This window comes from Dromiciops gliroides, chromosome 2, assembly GCF_019393635.1.
Source record: "Dromiciops gliroides isolate mDroGli1 chromosome 2, mDroGli1.pri, whole genome shotgun sequence".
Lineage (NCBI taxonomy): Eukaryota > Metazoa > Chordata > Mammalia > Microbiotheria > Microbiotheriidae > Dromiciops > Dromiciops gliroides.
This window is the reverse complement of record NC_057862.1, coordinates 602,367,576-602,389,718: the sequence shown is the minus strand read 5'-3', so window position 1 is coordinate 602,389,718 and position 22,143 is coordinate 602,367,576. Positions and strand designations below refer to the sequence as shown.

Below are 22,143 nucleotides of genomic sequence, written 5' to 3'. Positions count from 1 at the left end.
CACAGCATTATCAGGCTGTATTACACTTTTGATAAATTCCTTTCATCAATATGGCTATAAATATTGTGTTTTTGTCATAAACTTATTATATTTTAGATACAAAGATTATCCTCAGATGCACAATAAAATACCAGACACATTTTCTCTGATGTGGGTGTTATCTAAAAATGTGTCATGGGGGAATAGCTGTTCTATTGCAGAAGAAGAGTTTTTATGATTGGAATCTATCTCCTTTTCCGCTTGGGAAGTTTATCATCACTTATCAAAATGCATTCAGTTCTCTGAAGCGAGGTTAATTATCTGGATTTTAATGACTCCTGAAAATCATACCTTTCCTTCAAAGGTCCCTGGATGCTAGCTGTATGGATATAGACAGAAATAATAGGGTTTACTTTCCTAAACACATTCCCCCCCCCAAAAAAAATTATCCCCTTTCAGCCATGCTTTCTCTTATTGCTTTAAAAGAAAAGAAACAATCATTGCAGTTTTGAGTGTCATTTTGCATAAGGGAACCAACTTACATTATTAAGACATCACTAAGTCCTCTGAAAGCTTGTGATGGGATGACTTTGACAGGGAGATAGGTAAGTGATCTGAAAAAGGAAAAAAAAAAGTAGGAATTTCAAGATTGGGTGCTTTTAGATTTTTACATAAATGTGTGGCCTTGTGCACCTTCCTTCCTCTCCCCATTGCCCCCTATCAGACCACCTTGTTCTCAAGTTCCCCATGACAAATCTGATCTTCCCCCAGCAGTGCAGCTGTTGGACTTGGCTGCTTTTTAGACATTCCTCTCTATCAAAGGCAAGGGTCACGGGCCTAGATTGGTCTCTTTTGAAGAGCACAATTGGTTGCTGACATCAGGTTACTTCAGGTAGGGAAGAGAGACTGGGAGAGGGGTAGTGGTGTTTGATTTCTTAGATGGAAGGTTGGAGAAAGGTAGACAGGAGTAATATGGCAGAAGAACCAGGGGTTTTTGACAAAATCTCTCCAACCTTTGGGACTTCCTGTATATCTCCAGGAACCCACATCTTCAACTAGGGATGCTTCCCTCAGGTCATTTTTACCCTGGAACACCTTCATGGAGAGATAAACTTACACATGCATTTACTTCATTCATCTATCTAATTGTTCATTGGATAAACATTTATAGATTGACTAGTCTATACAGAGTCTTGTAGTGGTTGCTCTGGGGTGGGGGAGGGGACTAGAATGACAGAAGAGACAAGAGGCAGCATGTTGTAGGGACAAGTATGCTAGTCTTGCAGGGGGCAGAGACTAGATTTGTAATCTGCATTTGATAGTTAACTAGCTTTGTGACTCTGGGCAAGTAATTTAACTTCTCTGATGCTGTTGCTTCCTTTGCAAACATGAATAAGCATACCTGAAGCACCTATCTTACAGAAATGGTAAAAGGATCACTTTATACTTTAATAAAGAACAGACCTTTCCCATCCTCCAAATCAGGATTCTCATGCAAAAAAAGATTAACACAAGGAGGAGGCAAGGGTTATATTTTATACCCTTACTCTTGGTCAAGCGTAACATTCACAACTTTCTATTCAGACCATATCAGAGGAACCAGAGAATTTCAGGTGGAAAGGGTCCTTAGATATCATTTAGTCCTGCTCCTTCATTTATCAGAAAATAGACCAGCAACATCTACTGCCAGTGAGGGGGACCACAGACTTATTTATCCCTTCCACAATTGACCCTCATTACTCCAATGATCAATTACAATCAAGTGCAGCACCACAGATCCCTGGGAGATCCCCACTCCATTCTTTTTAAAAAAAATTTTTTTAAAATTATTTATTTATTTATTTTTATTTTTTTACCCACTCCATTCTAACTGTTGAACCCACTGTCCCCTTGGTAGACCATCTGCTGTGCCATTACTCCCCAAGATCCCCCAGTCTTATTTTCTTTTTTACTTTCCTTGCTTGGATACTTCTTGACCTTTCCATTTGCCATGAAGTGAACATAAACACAAACTCTCCAATGTGTTGTTTGCCCCATTAGATGTCAGCTTCTTGAAAGGAGAGAATATCAAAATTTTCTGTCACCCACGCACGAACCCTCCTTTATGTGTTGGTCCCCCCATCCTCAAATTAGAATGTCAGCTCCTTGAGAGCTGGGAGTATCTTGCTTTTCTTTTTTTTTTTTTTTGGATCCCCAGTGCTTAGCACCATTTTGAGCACATTATAAACACTTAATGCTTTCCTATCCCATGAATGGGAGTCTCAGAGAGGCTAAGTACCTTTTTCAAGGTAATACATCTATTGTGTCTTGCTCACAGAAGAACCATGACTAAAAATCTGTATCTCCTGATTCTCCTGTCCAGTGCGCTTCCTAATACATCCCATTACTTGCAGTTAGAGGTCACCCCATCGGATGCTTCTGTCTGAACACAAAACCTGTGAGCGTGTACCAGGTGGGTAGTTTCATTGAATAGCTTTGCAGGTAACAGGACCCCCCAACAAGAGGCAAGCAAGACTTTGTACTCTAATTTCATTCCCGAAAATGGTCCCATTAAATATGTCTTTTAACACTTGGAAATATTTAACATGGATTATAGTAAGAACACGGACGACGGGAAAGAAAAGTCCTCTTGTTATGGCATGTTTGCTTCCTATATTTCTTCTGAATCATGTCCGCTTGGCTTACTGATTAAAAACATGGTTTTATTGCTCTCTGCACTGCCAAGCCAATAAATTTCCAGAAGAGAAAGCTGTATTCTACTGTACCCCCTGCAACATCAATAAAATTGACAGCCAAGTTCTGATCCCAGAATCTTTATTACTAAGGGATAATGCAGAACAGAACATATTTTGGAGAGAGTTTACATAAAAGCTTCAGCCAAACTCTTCAGAGCTGTTTATTCATGCAAACGGGAGCAAAGCAGTCCCAGCTTCTCTGCAGGCAGCCCAGGAGAAGGATGGCAGTGGGTGTAGGGTGTGATTCCCAGGAGGGCTTCAGAGCTCAGGTTTGAACAGGGAGGTTTCTGGAAGGTGTTGATAGATAGAAGCTGAGGGGGTTGGGAGGCAGGACACAGGTCAGAAAAAGTGGCAGAAATGCTAGATCACTAGGAACTGTGTTGCAGAGCTTTCCTTGTGCCAAAATGAAATTGGCCTCAGGTAATGTTGATGCCAAGGGGCAGAAAAAGCAGCAGGAATGGAGGTAAAGATGAAGAGACTGAGGGGAAGAGATGCTGAGCTAACAGCAGATGAAGCTGGGCAGGTGACTGTGATTGAAAGGAGTTGGGGGCCATAGGAGTGGAAAGCTGAGTATCAGAATCCTTGAGCAGGGCTATAATGATACACCTGCACCCACTTGACTCTGCACATGTGTTTCTTAGGAGGCTGTGTGCAAAGTGAATTTTTGCAAAATGAATCCTATGCTTACATTGTGTTCTTGAAATTTCTGTGAATTAAATGAATGGCTGGACCAAAGCTCTTCTGTTTAAGAAGATTCAGTACAGAACAAAAATCATTAGATTGTAAGCTTCTTGAAGACAGGCACTATCTTTTGCCTTTCTTTGTATCTTAGCACAATGCCTGACATGTAGTGCTTAGTAAATACTTGTTGACTGACTGAAATCAAAGAAAGCATAAAGAAAAGAAGACAAAGGTAAGGAAAAGGTCAGAAAGACAATGAAGGAGTTTTATAATAGAGAGAAACAATTTGGAGGGGTTGTTTTGGGGCCAGAAATGGAGATATTCCCAATTCTATGCCATCTAGTACCCAGAGTAAAGAACCAGGCCTGGTGCCCAGATAGTGTGATGGCCATACAGAGCAAAAAGTTCTCAATCTCTGACACAAAAAGATTGAGATGGATGTGAAAATTGATAAGAGTAGGAATGTAGGACCTAGTATTGTCAGTTAGAGAATCATATGTCCCCCTTTACATTTTTAAACAACTATTTTTCTTTTTTGGGGGGAGGGGGATTTGCAGGCAATCAGGGTTAAGTGACTTGCTCAGGGGCACACAGCTAGCAAGCATCTGAGGTCACATTTTAACCCAGGTCCCCTTGACTCCAGGGCCAGTTTCTGTCCACTGCACCACCCAGCTGCCCCATAAACACCTCTTTTTCAAAGAAAGTCCAAGGGGACTTTCAAACCTGATGTTTTTTTCAAACCTGATCCTCTTAGATTGTATATTTTAGGGATGAGTTGCCCCTCAAAAAAGTGTTTATGCATAAAATTCCAAGGTTGGACATTGCAGATCAAAAGTATAATCTTTAGATAAACCTGATTAGTTCAGATGAAATAATTTTAATAATTTAGATTATTTAAAAATCATTTATCTTATCACAGTACAGTTTCCTCTAATTGTTTCAAAATTTCTATTGCTTAACCTATTTCTATTGCTTAATTGGATGTGGTTTAGGAAACAGAAATGTAGGGGAGAGGATACTGTTGTGGGAGGCAGTAGATAAGGGTTTGAGCTTCAGTTTTGCCTCATGCTAGCTGTGTGACCTTGGGAAAATGGTTCTCAATTTCCTTAACTGTAAAATGATTTGTTTGAACTTGATGATTACTAACATTTCTCTAATTCTTCTAGCTCAAATGCTCTGTAATTCCCTTATTCCCCTATTCTTTCCCTTCCTCTCTTTTTCCTTTTGGCTACGTGTGTGTGCATGTGCATGTGCATGCGTGTGTGTGTGTGTGTGTGTGTGTGTGTGTGTGTAATGGTGGTAGTGGTGGGGTTCATCTCAATTAATGTAAATACAGAAGGTCAAAATTTCTTGAATGAACCAATCAATGAAAAGTGGAAACAAATGCAAAGAAGGCCTTACTCAACTTGGAAGAACTGTTGATCACTAGATGAAGATGGATGATATCATATAGGAAGTCCCTCCACTGGGTTCTTATATAACCTAGCAAGCTAGTTTGGCACATGGCATTCCTGTCTAGTGATGGAGCAGCTTCAGCCAAGCCTCCAAGAAAGAATTATTTGGGGGAAGAGGAGGAAAGGATTTCTATGTCCTTCTTTCCCTATCCCCAGCTAATTGAGTGACTTTTGCTGGGCAGTGTCCTTGGAGGGCAGTGGTTGATAGAAGCTTCTATACTGGCTGCTAAGAGACACCCAATTAAGACAGATGCTAGACTAGGGACATTGAAGAAAGGCACCTTTAAGACTCTACATGGTTACCAGTCCTCAGAGCCCAGCAGAACGCTATATTTACCTAAGGGGAACTCTATGAAGACTCCACAATGGCAGAGAAGGACTTCCAGTAACCAGTATCCCTTTACCACATGTCTTCTCTTTAAAAAAAATTTAAAAATTTTCCCCCATTATATGTAAAAATAATTTTAAACATTTATTTAAAAAAAAATTCGAGTTCCAAATTCTCCTTCTCCTTTCCTCCCTTTTCCCTTCCTTGAGAAGGCAAACAGTTTGATATAGGTTATCCATGTGCAGTCGTGCAAAACACATTTTCATATCACCCGTGTTATGAAAGAAAACACAGACCAAAAAGCAACAAACAAGAAAAATAAAGTGAAAAGTGAAAAGGGAGGGCCAACTTCTCCCAGTCCACCCCTAGTAAGGGCTCAGGTGGTCACCCCATAGACCATCTATAAAAGCTATGGTCTTTCTCCTGTTTGAGGAGAATCATCTCTGTGTTATCTCCCCTTGAGACTCCTCTTGAGGTCCCCTTTCTATAGCACTTAAATAAAAGATTATTTTATTCTAATTGGATTTCTGTGCGAGAGGGTTTAATTTTTTAAAGAGGAATACCTAAGGACCCCCACCAACCAATTTCCCTCATGGTACTTTTTTTAAGTCTATCTGGGATACAGACCTAGTAGTGGTATTTCTGGGTATGCACAGTTTCATAGCCCTTTGGGCATAGTTCCAAATTGTTCTCCACAAAGGTTGGATCTGTTCACAACTGCACCAATAGTTCTTTGGTATCACATGTGTGTTTGACCACCTTTGTACTTTAAGCTTGTGCCCACTTTCCTAACGAACTCTGAGTATTTATTTGTAGGAGAGTTTGCCCCAAACTTTGGGAGATTGCCTTTTATATATTTTTTCTTAGAATATCATGTCAGTAAATATTCTTTTCCTAAAAGCTTTTTGAAGATACTGACTCAATAATTAATGAGAAATACAACGAATGGGGGTTTGTGGATACAGTACTAGAACCCCGCCCCCGCCCCCCCCCCTCACCGCTGTGTAAAACTAACTCTTAGGAAGAACCCTGAGGAGAAAAGCAGTTTTCTACTTTCTGGGGACCCAGCCTGCCAATGTTAATGAAAGTTGGGAAATTAGAATTTTCCCAAAGGTCTGTCATATTTGCATTTTCCTTTCTCTCTCTCTCTCTCTCTCTCTCTCTCTCTCTCTCTCTCTCTCTCTCTTTCTCTCTCCACACACAAACACACACACACACACACACACACACACACACACTTCCTGCCCATACAGACACACATTCTTTGAGCATCTATTCACTGACTTTTAAAAAAAATACTGTTTCATGCTAGACTCACAGTGATACATCTTCAGAACAGATAAAGCTTCCACGAGCCTCTCCAAGAAAACCTGAGCTATGAAAAATACTTACAGATCAACTCAATAAATTAAGGAGAGTTCATCTGTATTTAGAAAGTAATCTTTTGTAAAACAAAGATTTATTACAGACTTTTTTAAAAATAGGAAGCTCTTCACTTGAAGATATGGCTCAACTTCCAAAATCTGTCTCACACTAACTTTTTTAGGAAGGTGGCCATTAAATAATGCAAGTTATAACTGTGGGTTGGGAGCTAGGAGGGATCTTAGTATTCTCCTCAATGAGTCTGATACCTTCTTTTTTACAGGTGAGGAAAATAAGGCCCATAGAGGTAAAGAAAATTGTTCATGTTGTGCATGTCCTATTAAAGCCGGAAATTTAAACCCCAGTTCTCCGTTCTTTTGGCAATATAGCATGCTTCCTCTCTTGTGCTTGCTCCCTGCTGCTCAAAGACATACCACACAAATAGACTGTCAAGAAAATAGGTTTCCTAGAATTTATAGCTGGAAGGAATCTCAGAGATAGGATCATAGACTCAGAACTTAGAAAGGACCTTAGTCCAGCCTCCTTGCTTTTCACAAGCCCAGAGGAGGAAAAAAGGAGACAAGCATTTATTAAGCATCTACTCTGTTCCATGCATTATGCTAAATACAAATATTATTTCATTTGATTCTCACAACAATACTGGTAGGTATTTTATATTTATATATGTGCCATTTTATATTTGAGGAAATTGGGGCAGGCAGATGTTAAATGATAAACCTAAGGTCACACAAATAGTAAATGTCTGAGGTCAAATTTGAACTCAGATCTTATCCAATGCCCCACCTAGTGGTCAGAAGTATCTTTCCTCAGGTCACTAGGTAGTAGTAGTGGGCAGGTGGGTGGCTCAGTAGACAGAGCACTGGCCCTGAAGTTGGGAGGATCTGAGTTCAAATCTCACCTCAGACACTTACTAGCTATGTGACCCTGGGCAAGTCACTTAACCCCAATCTCCTTAAACATCTGGGGCCATCTTCAGTCGTCCTGATATATATCTTGCCACTGGACCCAGATGGCTCTGGAGGAGAGAATGAGGTTGGTGACCTTGCATAGCCCTCCCTCATTTAAATCCAATTTAGTACAAGTCATGACATCACCCCCATATCATGGTCCTTTTTGAGAATGAAGGACCAACAACAACAGTAGTAGGTAGTAGTACCTACATTCAAATACATGGCCTCTGCCTCTAAATTCAGTGCTCTTTTCAATGTAACATACTTCTTCCTCAGACTCTTGTGAGGAAAGTGCTTTGCAAGCCATAAAATAGTACCTAAATAAATAGTGGGATTCTGAATTTTTAGTTCCATTGCTGCTGGTGGTCATGGTAGGGGGAACTTGCCAATTCTGTACTTATGGGGTTTTCTGTGGGTACTGAGAATCAAGTAGCCTTTCCATTTATACTCAAGTAGTATGTGTTAGCCAGAACTTGAACCCAGCTCTTCCTGTCTCTTAGCTGGCTCTGTCTGTTCAATATCATGATGCTCCTTATGATGAGGAAGAGCCTGTCATTAACAAAGGCAGCCCTTTCTACCTTAAGACAGTTTTAATTGCTGAGTTGTTATCTACAGCAAGCCTAAATATATCTCTCAGAGATATCCACCCATTCATTGTATTAGGAATGCCACCAGGAGTAAAGAGAACAAGTATGATTCCTCTTATATGTAACAGTCCTTAAATGCTTGGAGAGAATTAATGTATCTCCTCCAAGTTCTTTTTTTCCTCCAGAGTAAACATCCCTACTTGCTTTCACTGAAGTTTGCCAACAATTCTCTCTCTAGCAGTCCAGAAAACCTCTCTGGACTTGGACGGGCTGTCTCTTTGGGGACATTCCCCCTCTGCCCACTTTGAAATTTCCTATATATGGAATCTTCCTTGTTGGAGAAATCTACCTTTCAGGTAGGCTCTCTGCATATGACATCAGAAATGAGAAGACAACCAGAAGAGTGCTTCATTTAGTTCAAACCCTTTGATTTTGTAGACAAGGAAAGGGAAGCTCAGAGAGGGAAGTTTTATTAACCCAAGTAGTGAGGGGCAAAGTTGGGGTTCAAACCCAGATCTCTGGGCTTCCATATTTGGTATTCTTTGTTGTCTACCACATTGTGAAATAGCCTGTGTACCATAAATCCAGAATGAGAGAAAAGGAGAAGGGTCATGCAGAGAGGAATGAAGGGGAAGGATAGAACTGGCCCACTTACTGGGAGATGGCAGAACTTATCAACTACTTTGGATATTTTTTCTTTTTTTGTTCCTCTCCTTTCCCTCCCAGTTCTAGCTTCTTAGATGAGGATGATGACCAACTTCAGACTATATGAAAATGGTAGAAGAATTATACAAAATGGCTCCTCTTATCATCAACAAGAGATCTGGCATGTGCAAAGCTGACTTCTTGAGCAGAGTTCCCCTCTCCATTGTTGGATGCTCAAAACACCAGGATGCCATGGTGAGGATGGGCTGGGAGGACAGTTTTGTTGGTGATGAAGCCTAGGGCAAGAGAGAGTATTCTGACAGAAGTAGCCCATTAAACATGGCATTGTTACTAACTTGAATGGAATGAAGAAAATCTGACATCATCTCTTCTACAAAGAGCTGCTGGTAGCCCCTGAGGAAGACCTTGTTCTGCTTACAGAAATTCTCTTAAACCCCAAGGCTAACGGAGAAGATGACACAGATCATGTTTGATACTGTCAATACCCCATTCATATATGTTTCTTTTCAGGTTGGATTATCTCTGTATGTCTCTGAGAGTACCACTGGCACTGTTATGGAAAGTGGTGATGGTGCCACCCACACTATGCCCATCTATGAGGGTTATATTGTCTTCAAGGCCATCCTTTGTCTAGACTTGGCAGATGTGGCTGAGCAAGCAGGAATATGATGAATCTGGCCTACTCATTGTCCACTGCAAATGCTTCTAAATGGACTGCAAGCAGATGTGTAGATTTGCTGAATGTTTACAAAGTCTAATTCTATCCTGACAAATATCCCCTTCATCTTTATATCATTGGGATATTTACTCATCCCTGGGAATTCTCAGTATCCTGAAAGATTGAATCAGCCTTAGTACTGACATCTCATCAGCACCCTCTGACCCTCTGACTCAATCCTCTGACTTGAAGGTGGAAGGTGGAAATGGGGTCCCCAGGGTCTTCATTTAAGGAGGGTACCTAATATAGTCTTCCCCCCATTTTCCACCAGCTATACTGCTTTGGGACTTCTTTGGACATCTTCATTATGGCCTATTCTGGGTACCTTTCTTAGTGTTGTCTCTCTAGCCCTCCCTGCAACCTTCCACTTTTCAGCTTCCTTTTCTGTGTTGTCTTCCCACGTTAGATTGTAAGCTCCTTGAGGATAGGGACTATTTTTATTTTTCTTTGTATTTGTATTCCTAGTGCTTATTGTGGTGCCTGGCACATAGTAGGTGCTTAATAAATGTTTATTAACTTATTTACTCATGTTAGCCTAATGATAGAGTAAGCCTTCTTTGAAAAGAAATTTGTTCAGGGCAGCTAGGTGGCACAGTGGATAAAGCACCAGCCCTGGATTCAGGAGGCCCTGAGTTCAAATCCTGATTCAGACACTTGACACTTACTAGCTGTGTGACCCTAGGCAAGTCACTTAACCCTCATTGCCCTGCAAAAAAAAAGAAAGAAAGAAAGGAAAAGAAACTTGTTCAAGGGTCAATTTGCATTTGATATTGGATAAATATTAGCACTTTTAAAGTTGTCGAACTGTGATTTATTTGACCTCATTTTTTTTTTTGCAGGGCAATGAGGGTTAAATGACTTGCCCAGGTCACACACCTAGTAAGTGTTAAGTGTCTGAGGTCAGATTTGAACTCAGGTCCTCCTGAATCAAAGGCTGATGCTTTATCCACTGCACCACCTAGCTGCCCCCTGACCTCATTTTCAAGATAAATGTTATCCCTTCAGTGTATATCTTAGCACATCTTCTATATATATTTGATCTAAATCCTGATATGGGTCACTTCATGTGAAAGACAAGGCTAAGAGTTTACTTCTATAGAGAAATGACCTGATAATTTGGCAATATAATGTCTGGCTGGTTGATACTCATCAGCTGTGCAGTTTAGTTCTATTAAAGCATCAGATCTGTATAGGGTATTTAAAGGTCAGATTTCCAGCATATAAAAGATATGACTTCCAGAATTCCTCTCCTAAGGCTGGCAAGAAGGAGTTTATTAAATGAATGTTACATCTTGCTGCTATTCTAGTAGGAATCACAATGAATCCAAGCCTTAGGAGCCATTTTTTTCCTGAATCCACTGGTTTTCTCCATTGTCAAGAGGCTCAGTTACTCAATGTTGAATTGCAAAGAAGGTTGCTTTTACATGCCTATAAATTTGTGCATCTAGTTAATTTATTATTATTTAATATTGTCTTCATGTTCTCATATGACAGTAAAATACCAAAACTGTAAGTCATTCTAAACGTTGAGAATTGTCATGCCCAACTTATCATTGTATAAGGAAAAATAAAAGTGCTGTAAATAACTGGGGAAAAAAGAATAGAAATGTAGATCTGAGGTGCTGGGAGGTACTGGGAGATCATCTAAGATTTCTCTCCTATTTTGGGAGCAGCTAGGTAGCATGGCAGATAGAATGCTGGGTCTGGAATCAGGAAGACCTGGGCTCAGATTTGGGCTGAGATGCTCACTAGCTGTATGACCTTAGGCCGGTCACTTCACCTCTCTTTGCCTCAATTTCCTCATATGTAAAATGAGGACAATAAAACCACCTACCTCCAAGGTTGTTTTGAGGACCAGATGATATAATAATTGTAAAGCACTTGGCACAGTGCTTGACACATAGTATGTGCTACATAAGTGTTAGCTATCATTATTATTACATATGAGGAAACAAATGCTTACAGGTTTGAGGCAATTTGCTCAAGGTCACACAGCTAGTCAATCAATCAATCAACATGGATTTTTAAGAGCCAACAGGCTTTGTGCAAAGTGTTGGGGACATGAAGACAAAAATAAAAGTCCCTGACATCAAGAAATGTACATTTAATTGGGGTATACAGCAATTCTTTTTTTTGGTGAGGCAATTGGGGTTAAGTGACTTGACCAGGGTCACACAGGTAGTAAGTGTCAAGTGTTTGAGGCCGGATTTGAACTCAGGTCCTCCTGAATCCAGGGCTGGTGCTATATCCACTGCACCACCTAGCTGCCTCTATACACAACAATTTATGTAAAAGTATACGCTAAATGAATGTGATGTAATTTTTGGGAGAAAAGCATTAGGGCTTGGGGGGATTGATAAAGCCTCCATATAGAAGGTGTCTCTTTAGATGAACCTTGAATGAAACTAGAGATTTCAAGAAGCAATGGTGAGGAAGGAGAATGGTACAAACATAGAAAATAGTCGGTGCAAAAAGCCTAGAGATGGAATTTGGAATATCATACATGCGAAAGAACCAGAGGGCTGTTTGGTTGGTCCTTATAGTGATGGAAGGGATGTGATATACAAAGCTGGAAAGGTAAGTTGGAACTAAGTTGTGAAGGACTTTAAATACTAAACCGAAGAGTTTTAATTTTATCCTAGACATAATAGTGAACAGCTGGAGTTTATTGCATAGAAGAGGGACATGGTCAGATCTATACTTTAGGAAAATCACTTTGACAGCTGTGTGGACAATGGAGTAGAGATGAGAGATATTTAAGCCAGGGGACCAATTAAGAGGAGACTGCTATAGTTCAGACAAGAAAGGGGAAAACAAGCTGATGTAGTGTGGTAGCCATGTTAATAGAGGACTGATGTAAGAAATCTTGAAGATAATGGGAATGAGAAAATTTGGGAACTGAGTGTATGTGTGGTTTGTGGGCAAGGGGGGAGTCTAGGGTAATGAGGTTGGAAACTCAGGTGACTGAAAGGATGGTGATACCCATGAAAGAAATAGGGAAATTCAGAAGAAGGTGGGTTTTGGGGGAAAGATGAGTTCTGTTTTGGATATGCTGAACTTGAGATGTCTCTGGGTTAGACAGTATGAAATGTTCATTTGGTCATTGATGATATAGGACTCAGAAGAGAGACTTGTTACTGTTCAGTCATTTTATAACTCTTTGTGACCCCATTTGGGGTTTTCTTAGCAAAGATACTGGAATGGTTTGATATTTCTTTCTCTAGCTCATTTTATAGATGAGGAAACTGAGGCAACAAGGTTAAGTGACTTGCCCAGGGTCACAAAGCTAGTAAGTATCTGAGACCATATTTGAACTCAGAAAGATGAGTCTTCCTGACTCCAGGCTCCTCACTCTATCTATTGTGCCACCTACCTGCTCAGGAGAGAGATTTAGGGCATGATATATGAATCTGCATGGTCATTTGCATACAAGTAATCATTGCACCTAGGGAGCAGATATGATTGCCAAAAGAGCATACAGAGAGAAGACCCAGGACAGAATTGTAGTGTTCTTATACACTTAGGGACTGTGGTATGAATGCTAATCCAGGAAAGGAGCAATCAAATAGTAAGGAAAAGAAGCAAGAGAAAACAATGCCATGAGAACCCAGACAGGACAGTATCCAGTCAGATAAGACAGTCAATGGTACTGGATACCGCAGGGAAGTCAAGAAGCATGAGGAGCTGAGAAAAAGCTATTGGATTCAGCAGTTATAAAATCATTGTTTGTCAGTGGCAGAGATGGTCAAGTCCCAACTGCCACCTTTTAAACTCCAGTTGTGGTCTTGATTTCTACTCCAGAAGCAAAGAATCACCAAGCCTCAGTTTGGAGGGGAACTTAAAATCCATCCAGTATGACCTGAGCCTGAACAACATGCTCCTTGAAGAAGAATCTCAACAAGCATTCACCCACCCCCACCTCACACGTAAGACCTGTCCAGCACACAGCAACAGTGAAGTATTTTTATTCACCATATTGTAATTGTTTTAAAAAGCCATCTATATTATCGATTTAAGGAAGCTAAAAAAGATTCATCCATCTTTCACAGGCAATTAGTTTATTGCTATAGTTACAAACCCTGCATTTTAAAAAGTACTCCTAAAATGAGAAAAAAGAAGAAGCAGAGAAAGGATCAGGTATGGGCAAAGCATTTTTGTTTAATGAACATGGTGATATGGGAGGGAGGCAACCCTCCCTTCTTTTAATTCACAAGAATAAGATTGTCTTGTTTATTGTTTAAGACCTTGTTCTATATTTATCGTTACTCAAGAATTTCTGTGCTCTTTTTTTCAATACTGCTCATATCTTAGAACTTAGCCAGAAAATGACTTCCCACTTTCCCAATTATGTGAAATCTCCATGCTTTCAAATAGGAGAGACCCATTAAGCACATGCCAACTGCTATCAAGATGAATGTCCTCACTTGCTGGCCTTTAGCTACCTATAGTAGAGTTGAGGCATTAGTGCTAATCAATTAGTCAGTGTTAATAAAGCATTCACTAGGTGCCAGACACTGTAAAAAGCATGGAGGATATAGAGAAAAAGCAAAAACCCCAAAAGAACCAGTCCTCAAGGAGATGATCTGATGGGGAAAAAAGAATATTTGATAGGCATGTACAAGATATAAAGACCTTCTGTCAAAAATGGTGTTTGAGCTGAATCTTGAAGGAAACCAGGGATTCTAAGGAGGAGAGATGAGAAGAGGGAGCATTTCAGGCATGGGGTAAAGACCTGGAGAAAGGAGATGGAGCATTAGGTATGAGAATTAGCAAGTAGGCCAGTTTGGGTAGATAATGTGGAGGGGTATAATATGTAAAAATATGGGAAAGGAAAGGACTTGATTGTGAAGAGCTTTAAATGACAGACAAGTTTATATCTGATCCAATAATCTGGGCAAATGGAAACCTAGGTAGCCAGGTGGTGCAGTGGATAGAGTACTAGGCCTGGAGTCAGGAATACCTGAGTTCAAATTTGGCCTCAGATACTTACTAGCTGTGTGATCCTGGACAAGCAATTTAACCCTGTTTGCCTCAGTTTCCTCATTTGTAAAATGATCCAGAGAAGGAAATGGCAAACCACTCCAGTATCATTGCCAAGAAAACCTCAAATGCAATCATGAAGAGTCAGACATGACTGAAATGACTGAACAACAAAAATTGCTATCTATTGTTATTTATGAATAGGTAAATAGACATCTATAGGAAGTCTTGGGTTTTATTGCTAATTCTCACCTCAGATTTTGTTTGATAGAAATTTTTGCAATCCTTTTTCCTAAAATGTAACTATTATTTTCTATAGTATCTCTCTTGGTGGATATGTGTAACCAACTTTGATTCACCAAACCCTTCCTTTTCAATTTAAAGTGTTCTTGATAATTGGAAATCAAAGGAATGCCCATCAATTGGGGAATGGCTAAACAATGGCTGTGGTATATGAGGGTAATAGAATATTATTGTGCTATAAGAAATGACAAGCAGGATGATTTCAGAAAGGCCTGGAAAGACTTATATGAACTGATGTATAATGAAGTGAGCAGAACCAAGAGAATGTTGTGAACAGTGACAGCAATATTATTTGATGAACATGAAGGACTTAGCTATTCTCAGCAGTACAATGATCCAAGACAATCCCAAGAGATTAATGATAAAGCATATTATCCACCTCCAAAGAAAGAACTGATGTTGATTGAACACAGACTGAAGCATACTATTTTAAATTTTCTTTCATTTTTTCTTTTATCTAAGTTTTTTTTTTGGTACAAAATGACTAATATGGTAATGTTTTACATGATTGCACATGTACAACCTATATTTGCTTACCACCTCAGGGAGGGGGGAAGGGAGGGAAGGAAGGAGGGATAAAATTTGGAACTCAAAACTTTAAATAAAAATGTTTATTATTAATAAATGTTCTTGATTAGATTTTTATGACTCTATAAAAGTATATTTTTACTGGTCATTATTATGTGGACTCCATCCTTGTCCAAGAGCCTATCATTCCTGTTTTTCGCATGTTATTCCAGATGTCAAAGTCAAGCTCTCAGTTACCATCTTGGTTGGAATCAAAGTACATGGGTTCAAATCACAGTGTTGCTATTTATTAATAGATGACTTGACCTTTCAAGGCCTCAGTTTTATCTTCTGTAAAATTAAAGAGTTGAACTAAAAGATCTTTATGGTCTCTATTCCCTCTGCAATCCATTGATCCTGTGAATTTCCCAACCAGCTGTTCAATTCCCAAATGTCCTAAAGTCCTTGCCATTCATCAGCAGCAGTGGTGAAAATAGCACTCATGACCCTAAGGACTTGAGTTTCTTGCCCAAGGCTTTATAATCCTCAGGGATATTCAATAGTTTCCTTTTAGCACCATCATTTGTGCCCAAGTTAATCACCAGAAGTGAGTAGTAGTTGTCATGTTAATTGTCATGTTTGACAAGTCTCTGGAGAATCTATCTTTGTCCTAGATGCATATTTTAGGAAAGAGATTTTTAATCTGAGGTTCACAAGCCTCTTGACATTCCTGAAATTATTGAAAAACATTACTCTAAAGAGTGCACAGGGGACAGCCAGGTGGTGCAGTGGATAAAGCACTGACCCTGGATTCAGGAGTACCTGAGTTCAAATCCGGCCTCAGACCCTTGACACTTACTAGCGATGTGACCGTGGGCAAGTCACTTAACCCCCATTGCCCTGCAAAAACAAACAAAGAAACAAAAACAAACAAAAAAAAGAGTGCACAGGCTTTACCAGATTGACAAAAGGGTCCATGTAACACATGGAAACCTCTTCTTCTTCCTTCTTCCTTCTTCCTTCTTCCTTCTTCCTTCTTCTTCTCCTTCTCCTTCTCCTTCTCCTTCTCCTTCTCCTTCTCCTTCTCCTTCTCCTTCTCCTTCTCCTTCTCCTTCTCCTTCTCCTTCTCCTTCTCCTTCTCCTTCTCCTTCTCCTTCTCCTTCTCCTCCTCCTTCTCCTTCTCCTCCTTCTCCTTCTCCTTCTCCTCCTTCTTCCTATGTTGAGATGATATTTCACCTGATAGCATCTATAGATCCATATCCTTCTTCCTTAGAGAGTAAGCAAGGTGGGTAACCCCTTTTTTAGAGAGTCTCTGTTCCCCTTTCTCAGAAAGAAGTTAAAAAACTGTCTAGGAAGGCTTTCAGATTGTGGTTTTAATTCAAAGGAAGTGGTAAAAATAAAATAAAAAAATTTGATACTTGGAGTATTTGAAACTGCTCTCTCCAGAGTTACCAATGATCTAATTGATGAATCTAATGGCCTTTCCTAAGGCCTCATCATTCTTAATGTCTCTGTAGCATATGACACTATTAATCACCCTCTTCTCCTGGAAACTCCCCCCATTTGGTGTTTTCATTGTACTTCTCTCTCCTGGTTCTCCTCCTGGTTACCAGATTACATTTTCCTCAATCTGGATCTAAATCCATATTACACCCCTCCCCACACCAACTAACTTTAGGTTCAAGATTCTGTCCTAGGCCCTCTTTTTTTCCTCCATATTCTCTCACTTGGTGATATCATCAGCTCTTATGAGTTCAATTATTATCTCTATGGAGATGACTCACAGATCTATAAATTCTCACCTCTCTCTCTGGAGCTCCAATCTGGTATCTCTAACTGTCCATTGGACATTTCAAGTTGAATGCCCCGTAGGCATCTCAAACTCAACATGTCCAAAATAAAATTCATTATTCTCCCCTCCCCTCTTCCAGATTTCTCTATTACTATTGAGAGCACCATCTTCTTCCCAATCACCTAGGTTTATCTTTGTCATCTTCAATTCTTCATGCTGTTCTCACTTATCAAATCTGCTGTCAAATCCTGTCATTTCTACCTTTACCACATCTCTCTATTCACATAGCCACTACCCTAGTTCAGGCTCTTATCACTTAGACAACTGCAGTAGCCTCTTGCCTTGCTTCAAGTCTCTCCCCATTGCAATCTACCCTTCACACAGCATCCAAAATGATTTTCTTAAAGTACAGGTCACCCTCTCACTCAATGAATGCCTATACTGCAGGTATACATAAAATAAAATTTTGTTTTATTTAAAAATATAAAAACCATTATTAGCTCATAGACCATACAGAAACAGGCAGTGAGCCAGATTTGTCTCTCAGGCTACAGTTTGCCTTGTTGTTCATTCATGTCTGACTCTTTGTGACCCCATTTGGGGTGTTCTTGGCAAAGGTACTAATTTTCTATTCCCTTCTTCAGCTCATTTTACAGATGAGGAAACTGAGGCAAAGAGGGTTAAATGACTTGCCCAGGATCATATAGCTACTAAGTTTTGGAGGCTAGATTTGAACTCAGGTCTTCCTGACTCCAGGCCTAGTCCTCTATCCACTATACCATCTGGCTGCTTAGGTGTCAGTTTGCCTAGGGGTCAGTTATATAAACCCACCTTTTCAAAGTACTTTAAAAATATTATCTCCTTTGATCTTCACAATAGCCCTGGGAGGTGGGTGTTATTTCCATTTTATATAAACAGAAATTGAGTCAGATAGAGGTTAAATGATTTGCCCAAGATGACACAGGTCTTCCTGACTATAAGTATAGCCCTTTATTCACTGCCTCACATAGCTGCCCTGATAAATACATAAAATATGGGAAATAAGAGATATGAAATACAACTACTAATATAAGAGACAAATTTGGCTTCATAAGAATCATTAAGATTTGAGGGAAAATAAATGACAAACAGAATGATTTAAGAAAAACCTAGAAATGTTCATATGAACTGATGCAAAGTGAAATAAGTAGAACCATGAGAACACTATACACAATAACAGCAATGTTGTGATAATGACTGATTGTATAAAACTTAGTTACTCTGATCAAAACAATGATCCAAGTTAATTCCAAAGGACCTGTGATGAAAAATACTGTATACTTCTAGAGATAGATCTAATGATGAACTCTGAGTACAGATGGAAACATACTTTTACCATTTTATTTTTCTTGTTTTTGATTTTTTGAAACACAGATAATATGGAAATATGTTTTGCATGACTTCACATGTATAATTGTTATCATGTTGCTTGCCTTCTCAATGGGTAGGGGAGGGGTGGGAGAGCAAGAGAGAATTTGGAACTCAAACTTTTAAAAATATATAAATTAAAAATAAATTTAACAAAGAATAAGATCTCAAAGACACAGAAAAACAATTCCAATGAAGAGAAAAAAGAGGACTGTCTAGAGGATTGTCTCGTGTACATGCACAGAGAATTTAGATTTTGAAGACATGTGGAAGGTATATTGAAGAGTAGGGAATGGGATGAATACATAACAGTCACATGGTCCTCTAAGAATAGTGTCAGGATCACTTAAGCTCGGAATGAACTGAGGCTGGGAAAGAATGCTAAGGACAACAAAAAGATTTTTTCTTCCTATATTATAGAAAAGAAGAGAATCAAAATGCCAATAACGTTGCTTTTTATTCAGGGTTAATGGGACAACAATTACTTTTGATCATGAGAAGCCTGAACAACTCAACTTTCATTTTGGTTCTGGATTTTTTTTTCTGCCAACATATTCTCTTTGCACTGGAAAAGACAGAACAAAAATGGCTAATAGAGAGCTGAAACCTAAGATAACAATAAGACTGTAAGAGAGAAGTTAACTTCTGCTGGTAAGTTCAAATCTCCTGGCACCACATCCCAAGATGAAAGAATTTGCAGTTTCTTGAATACAACACTTCATCCCCTGACTCCCCACCTTTTTCTGCAGGCTTTTCATTGGCTGCCCCCCATGCCTGAAATGCTCTCCCCCCTCATCTCTGCCTCCTAGTTTCCCTGACTTCTTTCAAGGTCAAAATGCACATTCTGCAAGAATCCTTTCCTGGTCCCCTCAAGGTTAATGGCTTCCACTGAGATGACCTCCAATTTTTCCTGTATATATCACTTGTTGTCTCCTTTATTTGATTTTGAACTCTGAAGGCAAGAACTCTTTTTTACCTTTCTTTATAGCCCTAGCTGTCAGCATCATGTCTGACACATAGTAAGTGCTTAATAGAAACTTATTGATGATTTGAGTGGGACTAATGGGAAAAGAATAGAATCTGCAAACTCTAGGCTCTTTGCTTAATTTTAATTCCTGGTAAAACTTGAGAACCTATCACTTAAAGGGATAGTTAGGGAAAACCTAAAAGAAGATATGATGACCATCAAGGGGCAACATGGCTTCATCAAGATTGAGTCAGTCTGGACCATCCAATTTATCAACTGTTTGCATGTTGTCATGGAACATTCTCCAGTTGTTTCACATGTGTACATCTTGGCCCTTCCAGAGGGCAGAGACTGTTCTATTTTTCAAGAGATCTTGTATTACTCCTCCTCCAAGGAACTTTTTCTGCTTACTCTACCCCTTGGCGATCTCTTCTCTTATTTAACATTGTAAATATCTATGGTCTTGACTTTTTCTCTGTGTCAGAGCCCTCAATTTAAATTTTAAGGAAGTTACTTAACCTTTCTGAGCCTGTTTCTTTGTCTGCAAAAGGGGGGCAATAAGATATGTGCCGTGTACTTTATAGGTTATTATGAGGGAAAGTATTTGGTGAATCTTGTAGTGCTTTATAAATATCGAGAGTGAGAAGTTATGATGATAACTTAGGGAATTGGGTGTCAATAAATTCATTCTTCAAGCATATTCATTGGGTGATTAATCATGTACTGTCTGGAGACACTTCTTCCATTTCTGTATTGACCTCTTATTTATCACTTGTGTAATTACATAACATTTCACATATTCATATTCCATCTCCTTAACTAAATTGTAAAATTCATGAGGCACAGATTGATCAATCAATTAATCAACAAGCATTTGTTAAGCCCCTACAATGATTGCTTTATGTCCTCCCACCATAGCACTGTTACCTGTGGTAGGCACTCAGCATATATGTGTTGATTAATAACTTAATAAGTTATAACATTAGGAATGATAATTTATATAGTATTTTAGGATTTGCAAAGGATTTACAAATGTCATCATTTTATCTTCATAACTCTGGGAAGTAGGAACTAATATTATCCCCATTTTACACATGAGGAAACTGAGGCAGACGGAATTTAAATTACTTGATCAGGGTCACACAGCTAGTAAGTGTCTGAGGTCAAATTTGAACTCAGATCCTTCTCACTTGAGTCCAGCATTCTATCTATTGTGCCACCTGGCTGCCTCCCAACCAACTTCCTCCTTCTTCTACCTCTTTCTCAGGAATTGATACTCTAATTAACATTACCTTTGCCACAGTGAAGGGCATGACCTTCACATGCCCTATGATTCATTTCAGAATCCCTGTGATTCTGAGTCATGGGCTGCTCCTTTCTCTGATCACCACTCTCTGTTCCCTTCTACCCCTCCATAGTAGACCCTTCCTTCTTGTATTGATATCTCATTCTTTCTATCATGCTTCCTTGAACTCCTGTCCTTTTGTTAATGTAGCAGGGGACTAACCAATGAGAGCTCCACCTGCAGAGCATGGGCAGTGTGATCAACTTACCTGGCTAGGTCACTGGGGAGCCTGCTTTCAGAAAGGCATAATGGCATGTAACAGAAGTGCCCTGCTTTCCAATTTGTAGCATGTGTAGACATTCTATAAGTGGTTTCAGTTTTCTCACCATGTGGTGAAGATTCAGACTTTTGATTGGCTACCAAGCCTGAAGTGGGATGCACCCCAAAGGCACTAACTAGATAGTGAAGAGATAGACAGACAGACAGACACACACACAGACAGGGAGAGAGAGAGAGATGGAGAGACACAGAGAGATACAGAGAGAAACACAGAGAGAGAGAGAGAAAAGAAGAAGAGGAGGAGGAAAGGAGAGAGGCAGAGATAGTGAAAGAGACAGAGACAGAGACAGAGAGACACAGAGAGAGAAAAGAAGAAGAAGAGGAGGAGGAGGGAGGAGGAGGAAGAGAAGGAGAAAGAAGGAGGGGGAGGAAGAGGAGGAGGAGGAGGAGAGGAGAGAGACAGAGAGAGAGTGAGAGAGACAGAGAGACAGACTTTACCTCTAAATGAGGAGAGGCTTTGGGCCCTCTGGGGACTAAGATATTGCCCATGAATATAGGCCTCTTTTCTTTGCCTCTTTGTATTTGCTCTTTCTTAATTTCAGATGAAAGAGTATTGGAGATGCTATGGCCTAGAGAAATTTCAAAGATCAGAATAGTGAGCCACAAGAGGTCTGGGAGCCAGAGTCTGTGCCAGATTTCATGGCTAGCTGAGACAGTGAGGAAAAATGTCTTGAGGGACTTGTTTGATGTAGCGTAGATTGAAGGCAGTCCCGAGAGCGCAATAGCTATTCATCCATTGGCCATGCTGCATTTAGAAGTGAACTGATGGGACTGATGTCTTGTGGCAACCACTTTGAGTTGAAACCCACTATTCCCATGGATAGAGATGGTATAAGGGTAAATGTGCCCCAAGGTATTGGGGGGATTTCTGTTCTTGCTATATATTTGCAGTGAATATCCATTATAAAAGATAATTGAAATGAGTTGGTTAAAATGAAACTGGAAAACTAATCACTGGCATTAAACATTGATGAGAATGGGGGCAGTTAGCTGGTGCAGTGGACAAAGCTCCGGCCCTGGATTCAGGAAGACCTGAGTTCAAATCCAGCCTCAGACACTTGATATGTACTAGCTGTGTGACC

At 39.8% G+C, this 22,143-nt stretch overlaps 1 protein-coding gene across 1 annotated transcript in view; it reads right to left on the bottom strand.

Annotated features, from left to right (window-relative positions):
- LHCGR (luteinizing hormone/choriogonadotropin receptor) overlaps positions 1–22,143 on the bottom strand; it is an 85,567-nt gene that overhangs the window by 52,577 nt on the left and 10,847 nt on the right. Inside the window, exon 2 of the mRNA XM_043988152.1 lies at positions 522–593. Within this exon, the coding sequence (XP_043844087.1) occupies positions 522–593 (72 nt within the window). The remainder of the gene's footprint in view (positions 1–521; positions 594–22,143) is intronic.